The sequence below is a fragment of the Pipra filicauda genome, unplaced genomic scaffold (genome assembly GCF_003945595.2).
Source record: "Pipra filicauda isolate LSUMZ 115617 unplaced genomic scaffold, ASM394559v2 scaffold41_size5083284_pilon, whole genome shotgun sequence".
NCBI classification, from domain to species: Eukaryota; Metazoa; Chordata; class Aves; order Passeriformes; family Pipridae; genus Pipra; species Pipra filicauda.
This window is the reverse complement of record NW_024104554.1, coordinates 905186-929109: the sequence shown is the minus strand read 5'-3', so window position 1 is coordinate 929109 and position 23924 is coordinate 905186. Positions and strand designations below refer to the sequence as shown.

Below are 23924 nucleotides of genomic sequence, written 5' to 3'. Positions count from 1 at the left end.
ATTTTTTAGTGAGACTCAAATGGTAGTAAAGACAATGAAGAATATGTAACTGAAAAGAACAGCAAATATCAAAAGCTGATCTAAAACACGAGACAAAAAGAAAAAAAAAAACACATCTCTACAAAGAGGAGGATGTTATGATAATATGTCTAAGAAAGAAACTGATGTTTGGAAGCTCATGACAACTTCAGAAAAAGGAAGAAAAATGAGTCATTCAAATCAGAGTAGGAAAAGATCAAACTGTGATAACATAAGATAAAACTAATGGAAGAACAGATTTTATAAATACTGTGAAGTGAGGGAAAAAAAGCATGAAATAATCTGCAGATGCTTAACCGAGTTTTCAGGGATCTTCGTGACAAGTTTTCCTGCACACAGAACAGTAAAAAACCCCTATAATTTAATCATGATAACAGACTGTTTGCAAAAGACTATTGAGAAAGAGTCACTCTTAGAAGATTTTAAGAGAGGATAGTGAACATTTGACTTCTTGGGGAACTAATTAATGCTTCAGAAGACTTCTAAACTGAGAAACAAGAAGAGGTGTCATATAAAACTGATGCAATGGCAAAATTTGATTTTAAAGAGAGGATCAAGGGCAGCAATTAAAAATGTATGTAGTGAGATAAAAGTACATAGAAAGATAATTTTTGGTTAAAAAGATGGAAAGTAAGACCAAAATCTGTCTCAGGATACTAAAAGAAATTTGAATATTCTATTGATAGTGGAACATAATGTCACTTAGAAATGTAATAAGATACTCAAGAAATTGTGGTACAAGTGATTCAAAAAGCTTAGAAATAAAATACAGAAATCAAATCTAGTCACGTCAGGCACAAATCAAAGTATAAAGGAAAAAAAAAGAAAGGGAAAAAGCCAGAGTGGCAATCATGAGGGAAATATAGAAGCTTAAAAGTATGCTGTTACCAAGAAAACTGGAAATACAGCTAGAGATACCTGACTGGAAGGGGCATTACATAGCGGGAAAGCAGCAAACTAAATAAAGTCAGCATGAAAAACATACGTATTGGGCAAAAATATTTTTGAGAAGGATTATGACAGATGTTCTACTGGAGCAAAGATGGCAATTTTCTTTAGATTCGCTTCATCCTGGGTTCCCTAGCTTTCTCCAGGTTAGATTGGAGTATGGGATTTTTTTTTATTATTATTATTATTATTTTAAATGTTGTATGGTTGAGATTTTAACATCCCACATACAGATCAGAAGACAAATCATCATGCAAAGAAAAGGAAATAGGTAGATGGTTGGATTTATTCACCTAATAGACTTGAAGTATTTTAGAGAGTTGCTTCAAATACTTACTTGGTAGTGAACACAGGCACAAGCAAATGTTGCAGAAAATGACCTTAGAGTAACAACTTCATTTAAATTAAGTGGGGAGATAGGCAAAGGTAGGGCTAATTATGGCTTTTCTCTACAAAAGGGCAAACTTAGAGGAAAAGGAAGCTAGCCAATTAAACTGAGGAGCTTGAGGACATGAATGTATAAAGAGCCTGGAAAAGTCTTTAAATCAAAACTGGATAGAGTTGTTTTGACCTCTCATATACATATAGGAGAAAACTTACAGACGTAATTCTAGAATCAAGTGGGAAAAATGACACCTCTATTATGACAGCAGAAATGCTGTTCACTGATGTTTTTCCGGCACTTACCCTCTGGGTAAGTTGATTGATTGAAAGGAAAGGAGCTACCTCTTTTGTAGACTGCAGGTCTGTGAACTTGTTCAGCAGGAAGCAGATCCTGGAATGGAGAATGTACCACCCAAAATGGGAGAGAAGTAGCAAGCAAAGATCCTGCTGGTGCCATGAGTGCTGAAAGGAGTTGGTGATCTGCCTGCAGCAGGCAGTAGAGGCAAATACTAACCACCACAAGACACGTAGAAAGAAAGACTCATGGGAAAACTAAGAATGAGAAAACAATCAAGTAAAAATTGAACTGAAGAAGCCACTGGTAATTGCTGGACTGGAAAAAAAATTGGAGGATGAAAACTGTCTAGTAAAGGTACAATGAGTAATAGCTATACCAGTGTTATTTTCTGCATCTCACCTAGTAATTCTCTATTTAACATTTATATTGGTTGTAATGAAACATAGTTTTAGACACTTGAAGTCATGATATTTAAAGAAAAGGTCTACCTCGAAGCTCTGACAGATGGGGTATCCTAGAATGACAACAATGACTCATGAGCACGCAGATAAAAAAATCCACTAATGTGAGAACGAAATTAGAAAGTAGCTTCATAGGAATGAGATGTTGAAATAATTCCTGATGAAAACTGATGAGGTAAAAAAAAAACAAAAACAATTTTAATTGCTGTATGATGGGGCTTTCTTAGTTTATGAAGTATTTAGATAATACCATTGCCTGTGATAGCGTATCAGACTCGATGACCCAGAGCATCATCAGAACCAAAGCAGTAGTATTTCATCAAAGGCTGTTCCAAAGAGAGAAGTGTTTGCCAGTAGTTTTATAGCCATTAATAGCCAGCCATCTATTTCAGAGAAGTTATATTTCCATGTCCACAATAAATCTTTACTTGAAATTTAAAACGTTTACACCATTATCATCTGATGAAGTACAGAAAGACAGAACATTTGGGTTTTTTGCTTGAAACCTCCTACCAGTCACTGTCACAATCCATATTACCTATGCAAGTAGGTAAAGGTTTGTCCCAAACTCTTCGATCTCCACTTAAGCAGGTCATAATGCTACTACCATGCATTGTATAGCCAGGATTACAGCTGTATAAAATGACAGTGTCTATAAAATGTCCTTCATCTCGTATCTTGTAGCCATAATTTGGTATGCCAGGATCTTCACACTTCACTAGGTCAAAACCTGCAAACAGAAATGGGAAAAGAAGAAAAAAAGACATGGAGATATAAAATATCAAACAAGATATAATGCCAGTGAATCTGATCCTGATGCAAATTATATTCTTGTGATTCAATTACGTTAGATGTATCCCCAGTGATCAAAGATAAATTATATATAAATTGGGAAACTCAGAAACTGAAACACCAGGAACTAATTGTTAATTTCATATTTGATTATTGTATTAGCTTATTGAAGAAAGTATATTATCTATACTATCCTAAAATAAGATTAGTGAAAAATTTATTAATTTGTACCTCTTCTATGCTTTCATTCTATTTTATTCAGTGGAAAGGAAGTATCAATCCTGTATTTGGCACTAAGTGGGAGCTTCACTTCCTCATCTAATCTCCATAATGAAGGCAGGACACCACAGTGGTAACTCAGAAAGAAAATGGAAAGGCTATTTCATCCATCCTAGTGTCAAGATAGCATGGCTTCAGTTTCATCTCTGTTGAAATGAAGAACTGATTTTCAATTAGCATTCTCCTTTTTGGCAGACCAACATGCTGAACGGGATAAACAGTTCCCTCTGTGCTCCATGGAATGAGCAGATCTACTCTCAGCAGCTACAACTCTTTCCACATTTTACCCATTCCTCTCTGCATTTTCTCTGTATAGCATTGCTGAAATGTAAAGATGCATTTTATATCTCTCCTTCTGCCTTGAGTTCCAGTTCTTGCAATAGCATAAAGAGAGGTTCCAAATTCATCTTTCTCAACTCCAGATTCTTCTTCATCGTGGATTCTTCTTTTCAACTGCCATGTCTTCATACCAGGGAAGTAATTGTGACTCTACAAGTATTTTGCATTTTGCTATCCTTATTTGACTGAACAGCTTCTTTAAGTGATTTCTGAATCAGGCTGCTGTTCTTCCCTTCTGTTTTCTGTTTTCAACTCATTCTATTCCTGAGCTTGCCCAGGTAAGTTGTGGATGCCCCTTTCCTAGAGCCGTTGGCACTAGATAGTCTTTAAGGTCCCTTGCAATCCAAACCATTCTATGATTCTGTGAGGTCCTTCACTAAGTAGTACATAACTATAGAAAACCTTTCATTATTTTACAAATACACGAACTAGAGTCGGTATCACATTTTTCTTGTTGCCTTCCTCCTGGCACTGAGATCAACAACAGCTGAAAAAATGGCAAGGAGTCTGAGGACCTTTCCTTCCTGTACACATGCTGAAGATATCCATCAGCTGAGTCCTCTGAAAACACAAAATACCCTTGTTTTCTTTGTTCACTTATTGGGTACAAAGTTTGTTATTTACCTGTTATAACTCAGGATTCTGAAAATTAGAAGGATAAATTCGAACTAGTTAGCCTAGGCTACTTTCATAGTCAGTAAAGAAATATGACTTTCTAGAAAATAAACTACCCCTTATTTTAACAGATATTCAGATCAGTCAGTTCAATCAGCTTGTGGAGACATTTATTTTCTACCTTTACTTTAAACTGAGCCTAGATTGATTCTTTATATAGTAGGCTATACTGGCCCAGAATTTTAAGTATCTAGACTTAAGGAAAATGAATTGCACCCAAAAAAAGAATGACATTCCATCACATAGACACTGTTTCTCTCTCTGTGCTAATACCTTAAGAAATATCAAGCTCCAAGACCAATAAGAGTACTCTGACCATAGCCATGCACTGTTAAATTCAATTATTTGAAAGAGCATAGCTGTTTACAAGCCACTTCCTGGGAATTCAGCTATCTGTCTACTATATTATGACTGTTTGGGAAAGTCCCAGATAGAAGTTAACATAGAAGCATGTTAGCATTTACCCTAAAATCTTGTCAGTCTAAAAAATCACATCTTCATGTTCATACTCATGCCTTGATACAGTTTAGTTTAGTAACAGAAGTGCAGCCTTTGTGTCAAGAGTATCTATGATCACACACAGTACAAAAGGATTATAGAGATTTATCATTATTCTCTTGCTAAAATATTTTTTCCATGTGAAAATTTGCACAATCCAGCAATTTCTTTTTGTTGACAAAAAAACAAAAAAAGTAAACACGTTCAATTTCCAAAAAAAGAAGTAGCAAACATTTTAACTGGCTCTCAGAATTGATTATATAAACAGTCATATCTAAACAGTTTTCTGTCCTTTAGAGTTAATACTAACTTATGGAGTATGGTTCTCATCCTAAGTGTAGTGGGTTGACCTTGGCTGGACACCAGGTGCCCAGCAAACTGCTCTATCACTCCCCTTTCAAGTCAGACAGGGGAGAGAGAATAAGATGAAAAATGTCTTGTGGGTTGAGATAAGGATGTTCAATAAAGAAGAAGCAAAAATTTGTGTGGGTAAAAGGGAAGCACAAAATAACAAGATTTGTTCTCTACTTCCCATCAGCAGCAATGGCTGCATCCCAGGAAGCAGAGCTTCAGCCACATGTAATGGTTTCTTAGCAGGCAGCCATTGGAAAAAATGAATGCCCCCCTTCATCCTTTTTTCCTTAGCTTTTATATCTGAGCTGATATCATATGGTATGGAATATCCCTTTGGTCAGTTTGGGTCAGCTGACCTAGTTGTGCCCCCTCCCAGGATCTTGCCCTCGATTGAGGAAGGAATGTTACAGTACTGATGCTGTGCTCAGCAGGAGCCAAAACACTGGTGTGTTATCAACACCTTTCTAGCTACCAATGCAAAGCTGTGAGGGCTGCTATGGGGAAATGAACTCCAGCTCAGCCATACTCAATATATTAATGTAAAAAAAAATAGATTGGATGGACTGTGCAATTCTAAAGAGGACTATTTCTCTTCACACACTACAGAGAGCTAAGATGATTAGGTCATTCAGATGAGCTGAACTTCACAAGAAATAGCTATATTTCGTTATTTTAATTTCCTTATTAAACATACAGAGAGATTTATGTAAAATCCTGAAAATGTAAGTTTGATAGATAACATGGTATTTTAAGGCTGATTTGACAGCATTAGCCATGACATTTATTAACATTATTTCTTTACCACCTGTTTTTAGACACTTCTCAATCTTTGTAGGTGCACCATTTGGTTATCACAGGCAGTGGCATATTATTGACAGAGGATTCTGGATTAAAGAAACTTCCTGGATTAAAGAAACTCATGAAAAAAATTTCCATAAATACAATATATAGTTAGAGACTGATTCTCCAGTTCCTTCTACCACATGAAGAAAAGGTTGTCAGAGAGAGGTTGGTGGTCTTTTATAGCAGACAAATTTGGCTGAAATGAAATGAACTTTTAGACAAACAAGCCTTCCTAGTCTGCTATACAGGCATCTGCACTACAGAAGATGTCAAGACTGAGTTGAAATTATTGTTCTGACTTTCTATGATTTCATGTATTCCAGTTAGCATTCAGTTTTGCACAAGGTGTAAACATACATGATAGATGTGAAGAGGTAAAGAGATCATGTCACAAGCTTTAGAAGTTTGAGAGAAGCCTGCACTTTCTCTATTCGTGCTTTGAAATAGGACTGAGTAGCACTAAAGCTATTCCAGTTTTTATTTTACCTTATTAATACTTCACATCATTATTGTAAGTCACTTATACCTTCAAGTATCCACTAACATAGAGGTTTTTCACTTCCTTTGCATTTTAGATTGCTACATGTTCTCCAAATTAATTTTTTTTGGCCTGTGGAAAGACTTTTTTACCTGTCTATCCCAAGGCTACTTCTTCAAGAGCCTCACACTCTACAGATATTCACTGAACTGTATTCCTGTATCTGTAAACAACAAAGTACCTCTAAAATTATAAATAGCAAAACACTGTGTCTGAGTGCACAGTGGTACATACAGGAATTTCTCAGCCTTTACATGTGTCAAAGGACATGAGGTCCCTTACAGAAGCTTATTGCTTTTTTAAATCTTATTTTTGAGACTCTGTGAGAGCATTTAGATTAATAGAGAAGTTAATATTTTTTATTAGTCAGTCTATTTTAAACCCAAATCAAATATTTATTTGGGGTAAAGTGTTAGATGAGATGAGTGTAGAGAATATAACAAGTCACTATATTAGGTACCAGAATTCAATTTCCTAATTCACACACAATAAATTTAAAAATAACATGCAAATAAAAATAACTAACTGGAAACAAAAATATAAACCCTAAATTTAAATATCCTTAACACACTTATCCCTTTAGAATTTGCTGGTTTGTTTAGATTATTGAGATATTTCTATCAAAAGACCACCTTGATTTTAATTTCTTCTAGGTATTGATAATTCAGTAAGAGTCCAGTAGTTCTCTTAATTTTTAGGTTTGTTTGCACCTATTATCCCTAGAAAAAGAAATTTTGTACAAACATTCAGTGTGGGAAAACAAAGAGTATTGTTGCTTTTTGTATCTCAAAAATAGAATATTCTCTGCAACAACATCCAACAAACTAATTGCTGGCTTTTATGTGATACTGAAAAGCAACAGAAACAAACTTCTTAACACCAATTTGTAGATGTTAAAAAGGGCATTCTTCTTTATTCAGCATGCTGGACATTCAGAGGATAGTTCCTCTAATCGAACACGACAAATGACAGATGGACAGGGCTTTTTATTACACATTTATTTACATAATCATTAGATAGTCTTGCTTACTAACACATATTCATTAGTTTGCTTTACATAGTCACTTCCCTATGGAAGTCCTTGTTTGGTCCTTCTGGGTCTTCTTCATCGTCTTGACCTCAGTTTTTGAGCAGGTACAGCATCCTGGTGCTTTGCCACCAAAAACTGTCACGTTTATTCTTTATTCTATTTTGTTTGGGTACACAGAGCTTAGTTTACATCCTCTGTGCTTGAGTATATCCGTTATCTAATCCTTGAGGACTTCTCTAAGATGATAGTGTTCCTTATTTGGGCATTCTGGGATACTATGAGTAAAGTTCCTATTTCTCCTATCAATGCCAATTTTTTAAAATGTCATTTTGTATACTCTAGAAAAAAATATAAGAGTAACAGTACATAATTTATAATCACATGTTCACTACACTTCTCCACCAGCAAGACTATCTCTGTTTCTCAGTAGGCCTATTAAAAATCGTGGTATTTCACATGCATGTAGATGCTGCTCATTGTGTGCAAATACAGCAGGATCTAGCCCTGTGTGTTCACTGGCAAGCTGCCTTTCCAGCTCTTCCTACCCAATTTATTCCCCTTCCCCTCACACACAAAAATTAGAACTTTCCATTTCCTTTTTGCCTGATACTCTTGTACATCTGGTGTAATTTGTCATAAAGAACCACATTGTTGTGAAATCTCATTGTAGAAATTTTGAAACCAAACTCCAGTGTTTAAGTAGACTCTGTGAACTTTCATAGCAAGGAAATATGGCCATGAGCTCCACATAATCACAGTGCTTGGGTTTATCTGACACTGAAACAAGCCAGCAGTCAGAGAAATTTTACCAATATTCTTACTGCTGAGAAAGATTATTGTACTGGCAAATTGCTGCCAATTATCTTATTCTTGAGTTTCATTATAGGATTATCAGAACAATGAATGAATAAAAGCCAGTTAAATTAAAACTAAACCAGCTAGAATATATATTGATGACTGGCTGCCACCTCCTGACATTATTTATCAAACATGATTTGCTCTGTCATATTTGATGTAAATAATCAGGAATATAGAAATACCAGTTGTCAGGGTAAAGACACCTCTGTAATATATGTAGACTATTAATTATAACTTCTTTCAACTCAGTTTAATTATGATGGGCTCTGTGGTACTAGCCAACATTAGTAAGCAGCGCAGTATAGTAGAAGCAAATCTGGGTAGTGAAACAATGAAGCTGAGGACATGATGTCCACACTATCTGCACTCAAGTGTTTTTGCTTTGGGCTGGATTTGGTGCCCATTAGTGGGTGAAGTATACTATGTGCATGCATGAAGCACATCTTCCAGTTCAGCTTCAAGTTTCTACCTTCCCCAACCTGTCATCAATATGAAGAAACGAGTGTTCATTTTGTGTATCCTAGGCAAATTTTCAGAGATTCTATATTGCACAGTGCACTTTTAATAGAAGCTGATGAAGTTCTGAGGTATCTGCAAGTGTTCCCTTCACCCATTTGGAAAAGAAGAATACTGTTCACTTACTACATATATATATATATATATATACACACATTTACATTGCATGTAAACCTACAGTGGCCAAATTAAAAGTTAATAATATAAACCAAATAATTTCCCACTCCTTTTTCTGGAAGAAGTCCTAAGGTATTTTCAAACAATCATTCACCTAAAGCCAGACACATGAAAAAGTAAGCACCCAAAGGCATGCATTACCAACCTTTAGATACTTGGTCCCTACTTTGAAACTCTAATATTGAGTTCACCACTACGACATTTATGAATGGATAAAAGCAACAAAGAGAGTCTGAATTGTGAGGTACAGTACTCATCCAAATTTTAGTTCCTACACAAAGGTATGCTGATGTATGTTACATAATGACTGACTTAGTAGAACATATAAGCACAGTGTTATTAGGGATCAGAATACAGGTCCTCTATCGGCAGCCAAGAAATTAGTTTGCAGGGCTTTATTCCTTCCTGTTCTTTTTTTTTTCCTTTTTTTCTTTCTGGCTTAGTAAACCTTTTTCATGCTTTGGCACTAAATATACTATGGCAATTAAAACTTTACTCATGGAGATGGAAGATAACAGAGAAAGAAGAGAGAGAAAGGAGAGGAAGTAATTGAACTGACAGTAAAATAAATGTAACATCACAGCCCTTAATACTGTGGTCCTGTGGTGCAAATTTGTTCAACAGCTTTTTGACATATTAGCTTTATTTATGGCTATGTTGAATTAATTATTGTTTGTCAATTGCATTCTGACTTTATGCCAAACCATATATATAAAACTGCCATAAAAGCACAAAATGCTTATAAGTTTCCTTCTGTATGCTATAGTTAATTTCACAGAAATTCAATCATGCGTTTGTGCCAGATTCAGATCAGATTTGCACTGCTGGGCATTCTGATGCTGCACAGATTCATTTCTAATGATCATGGAACCTTGGCTTCAGATATGATTCCAGAATACTGTAACCACCAAATAAAGGGATTTCTTCTCGTAAATTCAAGAGCATGAACCTGTGCTGTGACTTCTGTGAACTCTGTTGGTTTGCAATAAGATCCTAAATAAAAAACCTCCAGACAAAACTGGAAAGACATTACAAAAGAAATGCCATCTGGGTTACTTTCAAAACTTTAGATGTGTAATCTAAAGATAATCAGGGCCTCAAAATATAGCAATTATATCCTGTAGGTGTATGTCAACACTATCACTGGTCTTTGCTCAGTAGAATAAGTTTATAATAATATAGTTCCATGGAAGAGTACACAAATAACGTATAATCTATCTTCAGCTCCTGAAAGTGATGTGATAAAATATTTTTGCATGACTTCAAAAAAGAAGGATAAATGCATATATAAATACTCTTTCAGTACATACACAAAAATATTATAAATGTTTTAATATTATAAACTAAAGGTAATATGAAAACATTGGTAACATCAATAACTCTTTTAGTGTTACCTAAATCTGAAGTTATTTAAGCTCATAAACATAGCTGATAATGTTTAACACATATCAACTGTTCATATGTTTGAACTACCAAAGAGTAATTACAAGTAATGGTACTTAAGTTTATGTTCTTGGATTTCTAAATGTGTATAAATGCATATAAATGTCAAGGAATACTCATTCTGCAGTTGCTGCATCCTAAACATCCATAACATAATCTATTTAATTAAATCAATGCAATTTGAGTTCTTAGCATTTTCATTCTGTCTTGGAACCATTTATGTGCTATTGAAACCTACAGTTGCAGGGAAAAAATGTACCGGAAAATTGGCCAATTACAAAAATGTCTACCTAATTAGAATGATAGAAAAATCTATAGAAAGAAAAGTGTCTGGATAATGTGGCTATAGTGAGGTATCAGAAACTTCCATGAACTTTCAAAGAACCTACGATAACAAATAAGCATGGGCTGTGTGCACTGGGACAAAATTAGCTCCAGACCTCTCTCTTGGATCTGTAAATTTTTTGGAAGAAGGACTGAAATATTTTCAGGTCTTGCGAACTGAGTATTTTACATTCTAACAGAGATCATCTTAAAGAGAATAAATAAGCCATGGGGGTTTTTCAAATAAATGGATATATTTCTACTTAATTGTACAGCAAAATTAATTCCCAAGCATTTCTGATACCTGCTGCTTTGTATCCTTTGGAAGCTGAGAGGTACACTTTTAATTTCTTGGAAGCTTTTCAATCTATTGGCAATTAATTTTGCCTATACGAATGAAACAGTCATTCAATGGATAATACTTTCTAACAGGAATTTCAGCAATTTTTCTTAACATGAGCAATATGTAAAAAATTTATGTAAACATGGAAAATATTAAAGTAGAGATGTGAAGACGTTATCAATAACAGGTCTTTTGAGCCTAAAATGAAAAACAACTCTTTTCTGTCATTTCTTCTGTAATAGATATATTACAAAATGTTCTAAGGCTTTTCCCCACCAATTTCAAACCAAGTTCTTTGTGTCCATGTGTCTTATTCAAAAATTTTGTTGTCCTTTTTTCAGCTACAACATCCACATATACAAATAAAAATTACAAATTTAAGAAGTAAATTAAACACATGTAGACAGATAGTAGAAGACAGTTTTTATGTGATTATTTTTTGAAAGAAAATACTTTTCATATTTTATTGAAAGAAAATACTTCTAATTAATAACATTACTTGAAAGAGATGGGTGTGCAAATATACATAGATAAGAAGCAGGGATTAAAGGTGAAATTCCTTGTGAGTTTAAGAACTTTTAATTCAAGTGACTAAGGAGAAATATCTTCAGGACCTCCATGTCTAAGCCTCCTTTATAATCAGTGGGGAAATGACTGATACAGCCAATGACTGATACAATACTTAAAAACAATCTGTAGGTTGCCTCTTAGAAGAGACTTGTCTTACCTTTTTTGTGAGAGAAAGGAGAAAGGAAAGGAGAAGAAATACACACTTTTTTTTGTTGTTGTGTTATTTAGTGCAAGATACCTTGTCTTAACACATACTAATTGCTTCAGTGATTGCAAATACATTCATTTCCTCACAGTCTTTTCTAGAATACTCACTCTTAGAGGAATGAAGTCACCACGAATGTAAAGGATGGATTGAAACATGGGAAAAGCACTCTATAAGCTTATAAAAACCAGTATGGTTCAGACAGAACTGAAAGTTAAAAGTATCCCATCATCTGCCACTGCCACTATGCTGATTCTTTCACACACTGACAGGCGAACAACATGCACACAGAACCTGCTTTTCTGGCTAGTGGTATTGTGCCGAGAATTTCTGAAAATCAAGTTCTGAATACACTGTGGTAAAAAACTTAGATAATAAGAAACACATAATTCTTGTCTACCTTATATCATCCTGTCTTAAGTAACCTTCCTCATCTAGAAAGTTAATGGAAGTAGAAGAAGAGAAATAAATAGGTTTATAACATTCATTTCTAACTATCTTTCTTCCAAATAGTCTCTAATTCTTCATCCTTAATTCTGCTCATATATCATGTACACGTACTTTTGACAGGGTGATATTAATATGGATAAACTTTTGAAGGAATAATCTTTATTTTATTCTAAAATAACTTGCTGTTCTAAACAATTAGAAACATATTTTGGATCACTGAAAGAATCTGTTTCCTATTTATTGTTAATCTTCAGTTATAAAAAATTACTAGGTTTAATCTGTTGAAATGTAAATAATTCCCTAATATAATGACAAGAGAGAAGAAAAAGTCACATTCTTACATCGAAGCTGTTAAAAGGAAAAAATCAGTCAGAAGAAAGTTAAGATCAAACTTTCATCTCAGAGGCACCTGCAAATTATTTGAAATGTTTAACTTTATATATTATATTATATATTATTATATGCTACATATTACACTATTATATACTATATGATTATATATTATATAAGATTATAATTTTGTATTAGAAGCATGGAACAGAATAATATATTCACATTTGTGTAGCTTAGATTTTATAATTAGACTGTTCTAGTTTATACTTTCATAAATTAAACAACAAATTAACAATGAGGCACCTAGAATATCTTACATTTGAATTGCAGTAAGAAGCAGTTTGCAAGAAGGATTAGTACATCATCTTAGGTGTCTAAGTGCTGATATCTACCTTACTTAAGGAACTGCTTATTAATCTCTCCTTCCCAAAAGAGAGGGTTGAGCCAATAATCCTAAAAAAGAAATAATAATTTCTCATTCAACATGAAGCAAACGTAGGCAAGAAGGCCAGGGGTAAAGAACAGTAAGACACTGGCAGTTCTGTTCAAGTGTTCTAAGCTTTCAGACAGGAATTTTTGCTCATGGGAAAATTCTGGTAGTTACAGCAGTGGGAAGAAATCTACAGTAACTTTACTGTCTACTCATCTACGACTTGGAAAAGAGGAAAGTATTCACTGCAAAAAACAGGAGTCTTTTTGTGAAAAACAGAGGAAATAGTCAAAGTTTTGGAACAAATCCCAGCCAAAATTCATTAAATCCACTTGCACATACATATAATGGCAAAGTCTATAATGGCTTCATAGAAATACATTCTTTTTAAAATATGAGAGAAAAAGTTTAGGTTGAGGTGGAAAAGAAAGTAAAGAATTTCTGTCTTTCAAGACAGAACTTGCATTGATAAATTCATTGATAAATTCAAGGAAACTGTTCCCACTAAGGTCTCAATAGTCCTTCAAATATGATAATTTCTTTAATATTAAAGTAATATAACCTTTAGACCATCACTTCTGAGATTATGAATTTATCTGAAATTTGCTTGCAGATTTCAATCACATGCTATAGCTATGATGAAACAAATATGCTTAAGAAGCCTACCTGAATTGGCATCACTGAAAAATCTTACTTTCATATTCTAAAGTTAGAATTTCAATATAAATGTAAAATAACATATGCATATGGAAGTGGTAAACTCTGCTAGCCTCTCTCTTTCTCACCTGCAAACATGACTTCATCTTAAGCTTCATAGCAAGAGATTTTAAAAAGCAGACCTTTTCTTGATAATAGATGTGAATTACAACACTGGGAAAACCCAATTGTTTTAAGTAGATGAGAATCTCTGAACCATACACAGAAAAGTCAGGAGACCTTTGACAGGCTAGAACTGGTAATTTTCAGAACCAAATCAAAATAACCTTTAACAAATTACGTTTTCCACGTGTGATATCTCTTATCCAACCAATATGTCACCTCATGTCCAACCTCTTTTTTTTTCTTAATTGAAAATAAGAAATAGTTAACATCTTTCTTCTTTCTAATCCCATGCCCAGAGGGATAATTCAGTGATTTAAGGATGATAAATTATGTAAGTTCCGGAAACTAAATGTTTTTCTTTTGAAAATTTCAGAGCGACTTTTTTTTTAAAGTTATTCATCTTGTGTATGTATATTTAATTCAAACATTTTTAATTCAAACAGAATCCTGGATTTCACTCCAAGTATTCTTTGGAGAATGCAATTTAATAACCATGGACTATTCAGCTTGTACTCCTACCACAGAACATCAATATACCAGCATTTTCATTTACAAACCATGGGATAACATCATCTTTCAAACAGAGATTCATACAATGACTATATTCACCAAATAAAATGGTTTTCATTGTTTCTGTCTTAGAGAAAACAAAATATTTGGTACCTACTCTGTTTATTAGTTTAAATTCAGCAGTTTCATAGATGTCTTTAAAAGTGCAAATCAAGCTTAATTATAAAGTGTTATAAGACCAATTTTATGCTCATGAAAGATTTTGAGGATTTTGAGAAAGGGGAGAATTATTTATATATATATTGAATATACTGAAAGCTGAAGGCAATTTACTTCTTTTGGTAGGAAAGAGGTAAGAGACTATATGATCATGTTAATAATCAGGATATCATCATTCTTGTGCACAAGTGAACTGAATTAATATTTCTAATAAATGGCTTTCTTTCGGCATTAATTAAATTTTTATTTCTCAATTTTGAAACTTTGATTTTCTTTTAGAATAGTTTTTTCTACACATGCAATACAACTTACACTAATTTTGGATTAGTTACATAATGATACTGCTCTTAAAGAACCTATGAATAGGTCATGCATGCATAGGTTACGACATGAAAATTTATTTTTTTTTCTTTTGTTTATTTTTATTTAGCTTCATCTTACATTTTTATTGCAGTGTGTATAGGTTCTATTTGGAACAGATCTTATATACAGACTAGTTACAGAAAGGAAACTGCAAGAGCTTCTTTTCATTACTGAGTTGTTCTACTCAACTGACATTATACAGCCTGAGGCAAAGCAACCGTATTCCTGAATTTGAGTCTGATTATGTGCTAGAGTAATTGTCTGAGTTTGCAGTTTCAGAACATTGTTTTCAGTGACATTCTAACATTTTCAATTACTGTAGAATAGGAAATGAACTAAATTAAATTTCAGTTCATGATTCTGTTAAATTACTTACCAGGTTTAAACCATTTATGTAAACTTAGATTATGCTAATTCAGATTCACTTTCCATGCACTTTCAGTATCCCTTGAAAGAGTTAGGGTTAAAGAATGATAATAATACAGAACTTAAACTAAAAATTAGAACTAAATCTTTAGCAATAACAGAATACTATGAATGCCAAACCACTGCATCATGTCTGAGAAATGTATTAAAAAATTTGTTTTCTTAAACTGAAGAGTAGATCTTAAGGCCAATGAAAAGCATATTTTAAAGCTACTAACTATGCTTTCTAAATATAGAAGATGAGAAATGCAAATTAAAATATTAAAACCTACATTTAAAAAAGTCCATCTATGCACAATCCTAAATCTGCAGAAGCTCTTGGAATGGAGCACAGCTCACAGGCCTGAACTACTCTAGAAGTAATAATAGCCATGCAGAAGTCTGTTTTCAGTGAAAGAAATGGTCATGGATTCAAAATACGAGGAAGTTACTACTAAGATATGATTTGTGCCTACATAACATGCACTCTCAAAAAAGACAAATCCTTAGTGAGATTTTTTTCCAGCTCTCATTTCTATCTTAGCACAGAAATGCAGAAGAATATCTAATTTCACATCACAAGGAAATGTAGGATAAAATAAAAGACAACTGTTGTGGAACTAACATGGAATTTAATTTTTAATCTAGAGCAGTAAATCAGAGACAGGTCAGTGAAAGGCCTTCAGAAAGCTAAATCTAGCTGCAGAGCATACCACTAATTTCTAAATTATTTTCAGCCTTTATAAACTCTGTAACTGGTTCTGCATGTTTCTGAAACACAGAAGACTCTATTGCGAGGCAGAACATAGTACTAAGTGGTCCAGTGCAGCCGAGCATGTTCCTACAGATAATGTCTGTCAGTATTTCTGGATGGACCCTTCCACTGACTCCTCACAATGTTTTTTAAGGTTTATTCTGCAGATAAGTGAAGCTTTTGCTTCTATTATTTACTGCATAGGACTGCGGGACCATGAAATTGCCATAGAGTGCTAGATAAGCTGCTCCTAAAAAAAGTAGATGTTTGTATAAGGTCCAAAAGCAACTTCATGCTCAGATAGGCAACTGCCAGTGCAAGAGACCTTGTAAAAACCTGCAGGTCTGAGGAGAGCGCAGAGAGCAATTCCACACAGTGGTAGAATTCCTTACACATCATAACACCAGGATACGTGGGTAGATGGTATCATGAATATAGTTGCCTATCATCAGGCACCATGAGAAGAAATGAGTTTTGAGATTTCAAGCTGATACTGTGAAGGGAAGAGTGTTTTCTTCTCAAATGTTTGGGAACTGAGAAAACTGTGAAATATACTATAGAGCTCAGTGATCTATGATCTGTGCATCCATATATATATCATACAGTAGACAGCGTTAGGCAGTACTCAAAAAACATACACAGAACATTTGTATATGAGATGTGTGCTAAAGTGTGCAGGGATTATTTTAGTGCAGAAAAGTACTAAGAAAAGTGAGACTACTGAGTTCAAGGAATGAGGATTAAACAGAAGCAAGGAAGTACTCGTGACACAAGTCAGAGTAAGTTCAGTTCTCTGCATAATAAGTGAAAACAACCACTGTTAAAATTCCTCTTGTGTCAGGACTGATAGGGGAGTGGTTAGAGACAGCAGGGAGACTGCCTGTTTGTTATTCAGAAGCAGTACTGCATTTCTTATTTAAAGTTGCAGACTGTTACTTCTACCAGACAGCTGTGTTTTGCTTTTTCTACCTGTCAGTGTGTGGCATCAATAAGATTTCGTTTTTATCTAAATGTCATTTTAACATTAAATGCTACTGACATGACAGCACAAAGCACTGTCATCTTTATACCAGAATGGTCAAATCTTCTAACTGAGCAATGAACAGGAAAAGTAGGTCCAGCTGTGGGAATTCCTATATCAACATCTTCTCTTCCCCACAAACTAGAAGTGTCTCAAGGAGAAAAGTTCTAATCAGACAGAGGAAAAAAGATCCCCCAAATTATAAAACTGCAATTATGAAAGAATAACTAACATTTTCTCAATGAAGAAAACCAACTGCTACATGAATCAGTTGGGTTACAACATGCATAAACTTAATTTTTTACATGCAGATCTCTACTAATGTCCTCTATTCTTAGGGAATTAAAGCCATCTTAAAAGTTCTTTTTGGTTCCTTGAATTTTACAAACACTTCCCATAATGTTCAAAAACTAAAAAAAATGTTGGAGACCTGGGCAAAGAAAAACTTTGCTATTTTTGCAAATTCTGTTTGAGAGGAGCAAAAAATAACATTAGGGAAAACTTATACAATTTTGGCTTCATTCTTAAGACTAAAATAATCCACTTTCTCATACTTAAAGACTTTCGTATGTAATTGAAACAACATTAATAATGGAATAATCTATTGACACCTGAGATCATTCTCAAGTAAAAAAATTTAATCCCATGAAACTGCTGTCATCGTTTCCTCAGCACTGAAATATAGATATTCACAGTTCCCTGTGACAACAGTGTAGAGGTACCATAAGTGAACAGACACTTTCCATTATTCTTCCTAGCACATGATAAGGAAGTGGCTTTATATAAACTTGTTTTACACAAAGTAGAAAAGTTTTCTTCTTTGTTCCTCTTGTCTTTCTTCTCCTCTGGTAGAGTCAGATTCATCTATTGCTCATATTACAGTTTCACTGACTCTTATTCATACTTACCCCACCAATCTTAGGCTAAAATATTCTTCATTTTTCTGAAGCAGTTTCCTTAAATAAAATCATTATAATTTTATTCTTTAGTCAAAATTTTTCTTAGTTTCTCAAAAGAGTTAAGAGGAGAAAGAGTACAGATGTTTTATGATCCTTTCTGGTAACTCTATCTATTGGGTTAAACCCATTTCCTTGAAACAATCTTGTAGCTGTAGATCATCAGATTTCATTTAGAACTTGAATCCTTTATAGATTTCCTTTTAATATCTGCTTATATTCTGATGTCTACAATTTATACAAACATCTCAGATTCTAAATTTATAGAATTTGGTTTTATTATGTCAGTAATGAGATTCTGAACAGAGATCAAAGTTTCTTTATCCTCATTTCTGTTCTCATGAATCATTAGCTTTTTCTTCTGTTGTATTTTTAAATTTAGCATTATCTTCAGAATTCACAATATCAAAAAAAGGTGGAAAGGTAGTTGCACAGAAATGAAACAGTAAACACAATAGTCTTTTTAATAACCCATTGCAGTGTAACATTAATTTCAATAGCATTAGTAGGAAGAAAAGTACTACAAAGACCAACAATTAAGGGCAGCAATTGATGATGCCCTGTGGGTAGCAAAAAACCAGCAACCGGACAGGAAGTAACTCAAACTAATTTACCACTATATTTATTAGATCATCACTTCTCCTATCTCTCTCTAACAGTCTTATGTTATTCATTATTCAATTTCATTCACTCATATATATTTCTCATTTCCTTCAGTGAGACAATATTTTAGCAGCCTTTTAATTTTTTCTTTGTTTTAGTGATTTTAAAGTATCTGCAATTATATTTCAATCTGAAAATTGAATAAACAAACTGAAGAGTAATCTTTCAGGAAAGTTAATTCCAGCTGTAAACTATAGACTTTTTAATCCAAAAATATAATTATCACTTTATGTTTGATGTGTTTACCAAATGGAAAATGGACACAATTGTTTAGTAACTGAATTGGAACTGCACCAAAAATTCCAAACCCATCAAATAATGAGTATAAATTTCTGGTATATCTAATCGTTAAGATATTACCAGATTAGACTCTTTCAGAAAAAGTATGTGAGTTGGCACTGCAACCAGTTTTCAGAACATTGTAAATTATAAAGAAAATTTAAAAAAATTATAAAAGCTGAAAAGTCCCACACTGAAGGATTTGGAAATAACAGTTATAGTTGATAGAAATCACCTAGTGAGATGGTCACTATCTCTAAATTTATTATATTGAATTTAGCTCCCGAAAATACTGTAAAATGTAAGGAATTAGACTGTATTTACAAATGGGGACATCTTATGGGAGAGAAAGTAAGAAGAAAAGTCATTATAGATAAGCTTTTCAACATGAACAGCTGCAAATTGATCACATATGATAAAAAAATGAGATACTTGGCAACAAAAAGAAAAGAAAAGTAAAATGTTATGAAGACATAGGAAACTGAATTTTACTTCTCTACACAGTATTAAGATCACCATTAAAAGACTATGTCAAATTCTATCTACACTACACAATGTGAAAATACTTGGAACAAAAGAAAACAGATTCAAAACCAATCAGTCAGAAAAAAAGCCTTAAGACACAAATTATCATATCTTGCCTTACACAGAAAAATATGGCACAAGACAGAAAATATTATTAGAATTGCAAAGTAAGAGCAACAAAATCAAGCTATTGGGTGTAGAAATTAGGCAAAATTCCATCTTTAAATAATGTGACGTTTCTCAACAGTAGGTGTAACTGATCACTGAAGCAGGATTTGAAAGGAACTGATTCAAGACCCTTGAAACCAGAACCTTTAAAATAAGATTATTTTTTAAACAGGTGTTTGGTTCCTTTTTTTTTTTTTTCAAAGGAAAAATTCTATGGTTTCTCTAGGCAAAGCAGAGTAGATTTCCCTAGTGGTTCTTTTGTGGTTCTTTAAGAAAAAAACTCTAAGGGTGCAATGATAAAATTTGAGATTTACCACGTACAGCCGAAAGACAGAAGGGGAAGTGAATGATTTCTGCTTATTCCACAGCTTGCTCCAGTCCAAAGGAAAATGAGCAGATCTACTAGAAAGAGCTATGATTACATTTCTGTGCCACAGTATGTTGTGGTGCTCTGCTCTGCAGGATTCAACAGCAGTTCATGGAAAGTAATGTAAAAGGCAACAAATTCAAGGCAAAGGAAACTTGGACATTCCTTGAAACCTGCACAAAATATGTCTTTAAGTGTGTTGGAATCAAACTAGTTATCCACAAAGTTATTCCCCACTAAAGACTCATTGTTTTACCAGTAAAATTGATTCAATTAGTTGCATTAGTCTGTGGGACAAGTGCACTCACTTGTCAAAACTTGTTCACTCAGGTCTCCTTCCAGCATACTTCACATTGATCCTGACAAGCAGTCAAGACACATTAAGAGTGCACCCAGGTACACAGTATTCTTTTATTCTCATTTTTTCTTTCTTTTCCTTTTTCTCTTTTCTTTTTTTTTAAAATCTGACTGCAGGCATTGAATTTTCCATTTTGAAAATTAGCTCTCTATGTGTTTGCTGCTACAATGTAATACTAATACATTCAACCCACATGTCACAATTCACTATTCACTCCTCTTCAAACCTCACTGCTAAGTCTTAAAAATAATCATGCTAAATTTAAAAAGTTACAATTTTGCTTTTAGCAACGTTCTTAAATTACTAACACCTATGTAGTCATGTAAAGTGAAGCTCAGTCTCTTAACCACAGTACCTTCTATGAAACTATCTTCAACATTCCATGATGAATCACTAGAGTTAAGAAATAAACATTTCCCCACAAACCAATCAATGAGACCATATTTATGAACTACTTACTTGTGTAGGTCAGCTGAAATCCTTGGTCAGTATCAGATCCATTGGTATTAAATTCTATCCACATATGGTTAGAGGTGCTATTAAGGGTAACTCCCATCATGTCATTTTTGGTGAAGGCTCCCAGAGAGCGTGAAGAACTGTCTTTTCCATCATACACCTTGAAGAAACAACAGTATGAAACTGGGTATCAAATTTAAATATTTGAAAAACTTTAGTTTACCAGTATACAAAATTTCCAAAATTAGCTATATATTGCCAATAGTTTCCCCCAAAACTTAATGTTTCTGTTTTGTGAAGTACACACCCCTTGGTTATACAGTTCGGTGAAAACTAAAGTATTCTGTCTCCCTTGAGGTGTTTTAGAGTCTTTTTCCTTTTCAGTTTTGAGAGTTCATCTTGAAAGAAATTAATATTTATATGCAACTTTATCTTCTGAGGTTTCATAAACTCAAATTGTTTTTCATGATTATTCACAAAGGCCAACAGAAGTATAAGTTCTGAAATCACCATTGAAAGTAAACCCTTACAGCCTACTCTGTTCCCTCCTGTCTGAATATATCAACAGCAGAGCTGAGGTATTACAGTCAATCTGTCACCTTTTATTTCAGATTCTAAGCCTGCAGCAATTTTTGAGTTACTATAGGTTTTAACAAGGAAAGAGAGGTCTTCAAAAAGATATGTGAGTCTATTTACAAACTAATGTGGAGATGTCCTTATTTGCCGTGTCATTTTATTGAAAATTCTCAATGGAGTACAAAATGAACAATATCAACAATATTTGTGCTTTTTGAAATTCTAGACTGAATAAGAATGCCCTTTTAAATAGTCACCAACACAGGACAAGTATAAACTCTTGGCTTGGAGGTCAAAACTTTTTTTGATTATTGCGAAACCTTGAAAGCCACAAAGTGAGAAAATAACCTTCTCTGCTTTTGTTTTGTTTTGTTTTGTTTTGTTTTTCTCAAGATGAACTTAAAAAGCTAATTTCTTCTTTAAATTAAATAAATCGCCTGTACTTTCTCATGGAAAAAATAAGCAATATGAAATGTGTAAATATACACCATACATGAAGCATCATGTCAATGCTTATACAAAAGCAAGTAACGAATTTGGATAGCTGGTTTCTGATATGAAAGATAATTTGCCCTTATCTCATATGTCCTAGAGTGACTATAGACAACTACTGCAAAAGCTACAATTACAGTAAATATTTCAAGCTCTGGATCTTCATCTCTCCACTTGCAGACCTTGTGGTACAGTGAGGATTTCTACTGATTCCAGACAGAGGCAGAAAATTATCCATTTAACAGTATAAATTGTTACATTTGACTCACAGACACTTCTTCCTATTTGAATGTCCAGTTAGATCTATTAATGAAATTTAGAAAGGCATTTTTTAAGAGGACAGATCATTGCAACATTTGTAGGTGATGACCAACAATTAAAAGCAGTTCTATTTTTTCTGTGGAGAAAACACTGGCATGCCATCAATATAGATACATGTCTTGAAAGTACCATGTTCCTCTCAAGTGTCAACATTAACAAAATAAAATAAAAAAACAACATGCAAAAGATTTTTTAAGACAAAAGTATACATTTATTTTAATAAACATACATAGATATAAATAATTAACTTCTCCAAAATAAGCCTTTGAAAAATAATATATTGTGCTAGCCAATAGATCCTTATTACTAAGGCAAAGATTGTCTTATATCACATAGAGGAGATGTATCAGAAGATACAATCAATTTTATTTAATACTCATACATGTGGTAACATATTTAATGTCTACCTCTTGGAAGAAATACGACTTTAAGCTGTGCTAAAAGTATCTGAAAAATTATTTTCAAGATTCTAACCATTGTTGTGGGACAGAACTACAGATCACTTTCATGGACTGATTACGCTTTATTTGTCAGAGCTGGAAATCTATTGTACAAAGTAAATAAGCATTTGTTCCCCATAAGACTTATTTCCACAGATATATTATACTTGGTTCATGAGATAATACTTTGAATGGAATGTTCTATTAATTGTAATTAATTAAAAATGCTACCTATGTTTAAAAAGTGTTTTTTCTTCTATAAAACAAAACAAAACCCCCATGTAAATACTACAATTGTGCCTTAGATATCTTGTTCCAACAGTATTCTACCTCTCTGACTGTTACAGACACTCTTTCCACCTGAGGATTAATAAATTAAATAATAATATCTCTCAAGATTAATCCATACACAAATAAATCAGTGTTTTATTAAATTAAAATTAGATAAGAGACATTGTGTGAAAGCAGCTGTTAAAAAAAAACCTGCCACAATCTGTACCTGTGACACTTGTCCAGCTGTTGTTAATGTTACAGACATAAGTAGGTACATATCTACTCTAATAACTGAAACAGTGTTAATGAACAAATACAAGCACTGAATCTCCCTTGTTTATACTGAAAAATTGTTTGAACCAACCCTAGGAAAGAAGCAGTTTTTTGCCTGACAATTCTTTGCCATGCTAATTATTGTGGGCCAAGGATCATTTCCAACAGATAGCTTGTGTGCAACCGTTGTGTCATGTCATATGCGATTGACTCTAGACGCAGAGAATACATTTAATAAACTAGTCTAGACATTATCATTATTTATTCATATTTAGTGTGTATGTTAAGTCATTTGGGAGAATACATTTGAAATATAATTCACATGCTGCAATTACATGCTCTGTCATGAAGAAAAGAAGGTCTATTTGGCCAAATGGATGAAAAATGGAATATTACCTTCTGGTTTTCCTCTTACCCCTAACAAATTCACTGTGATTGCATTATAAAGATTTCAGCATAAGTAGCCACTTCAAAGAATTATGAAACTTCAAGTGGCAGTTAAAACAGGGAGTTCAGGAGGATGAAGTGTTAGTAAGTGAGGAAGATAAACTTCAAA

At 33.6% G+C, this 23924-nt stretch overlaps 1 protein-coding gene across 3 annotated transcripts in view; it reads right to left on the bottom strand.

Annotated features, from left to right (window-relative positions):
- CSMD1 (CUB and Sushi multiple domains 1) overlaps positions 1-23924 on the bottom strand; it is a 1092404-nt gene that overhangs the window by 194412 nt on the left and 874068 nt on the right. For all 3 annotated transcript variants that reach the window (XM_039385566.1, XM_039385564.1, XM_039385565.1), the window contains exons 23-24: positions 20997-21153; positions 2669-2860 (exon numbers count right to left, since the gene is read on the bottom strand). In XM_039385566.1, coding sequence (XP_039241500.1) covers positions 2669-2860; positions 20997-21153 — 349 coding nt within the window. The remainder of the gene's footprint in view (positions 1-2668; positions 2861-20996; positions 21154-23924) is intronic.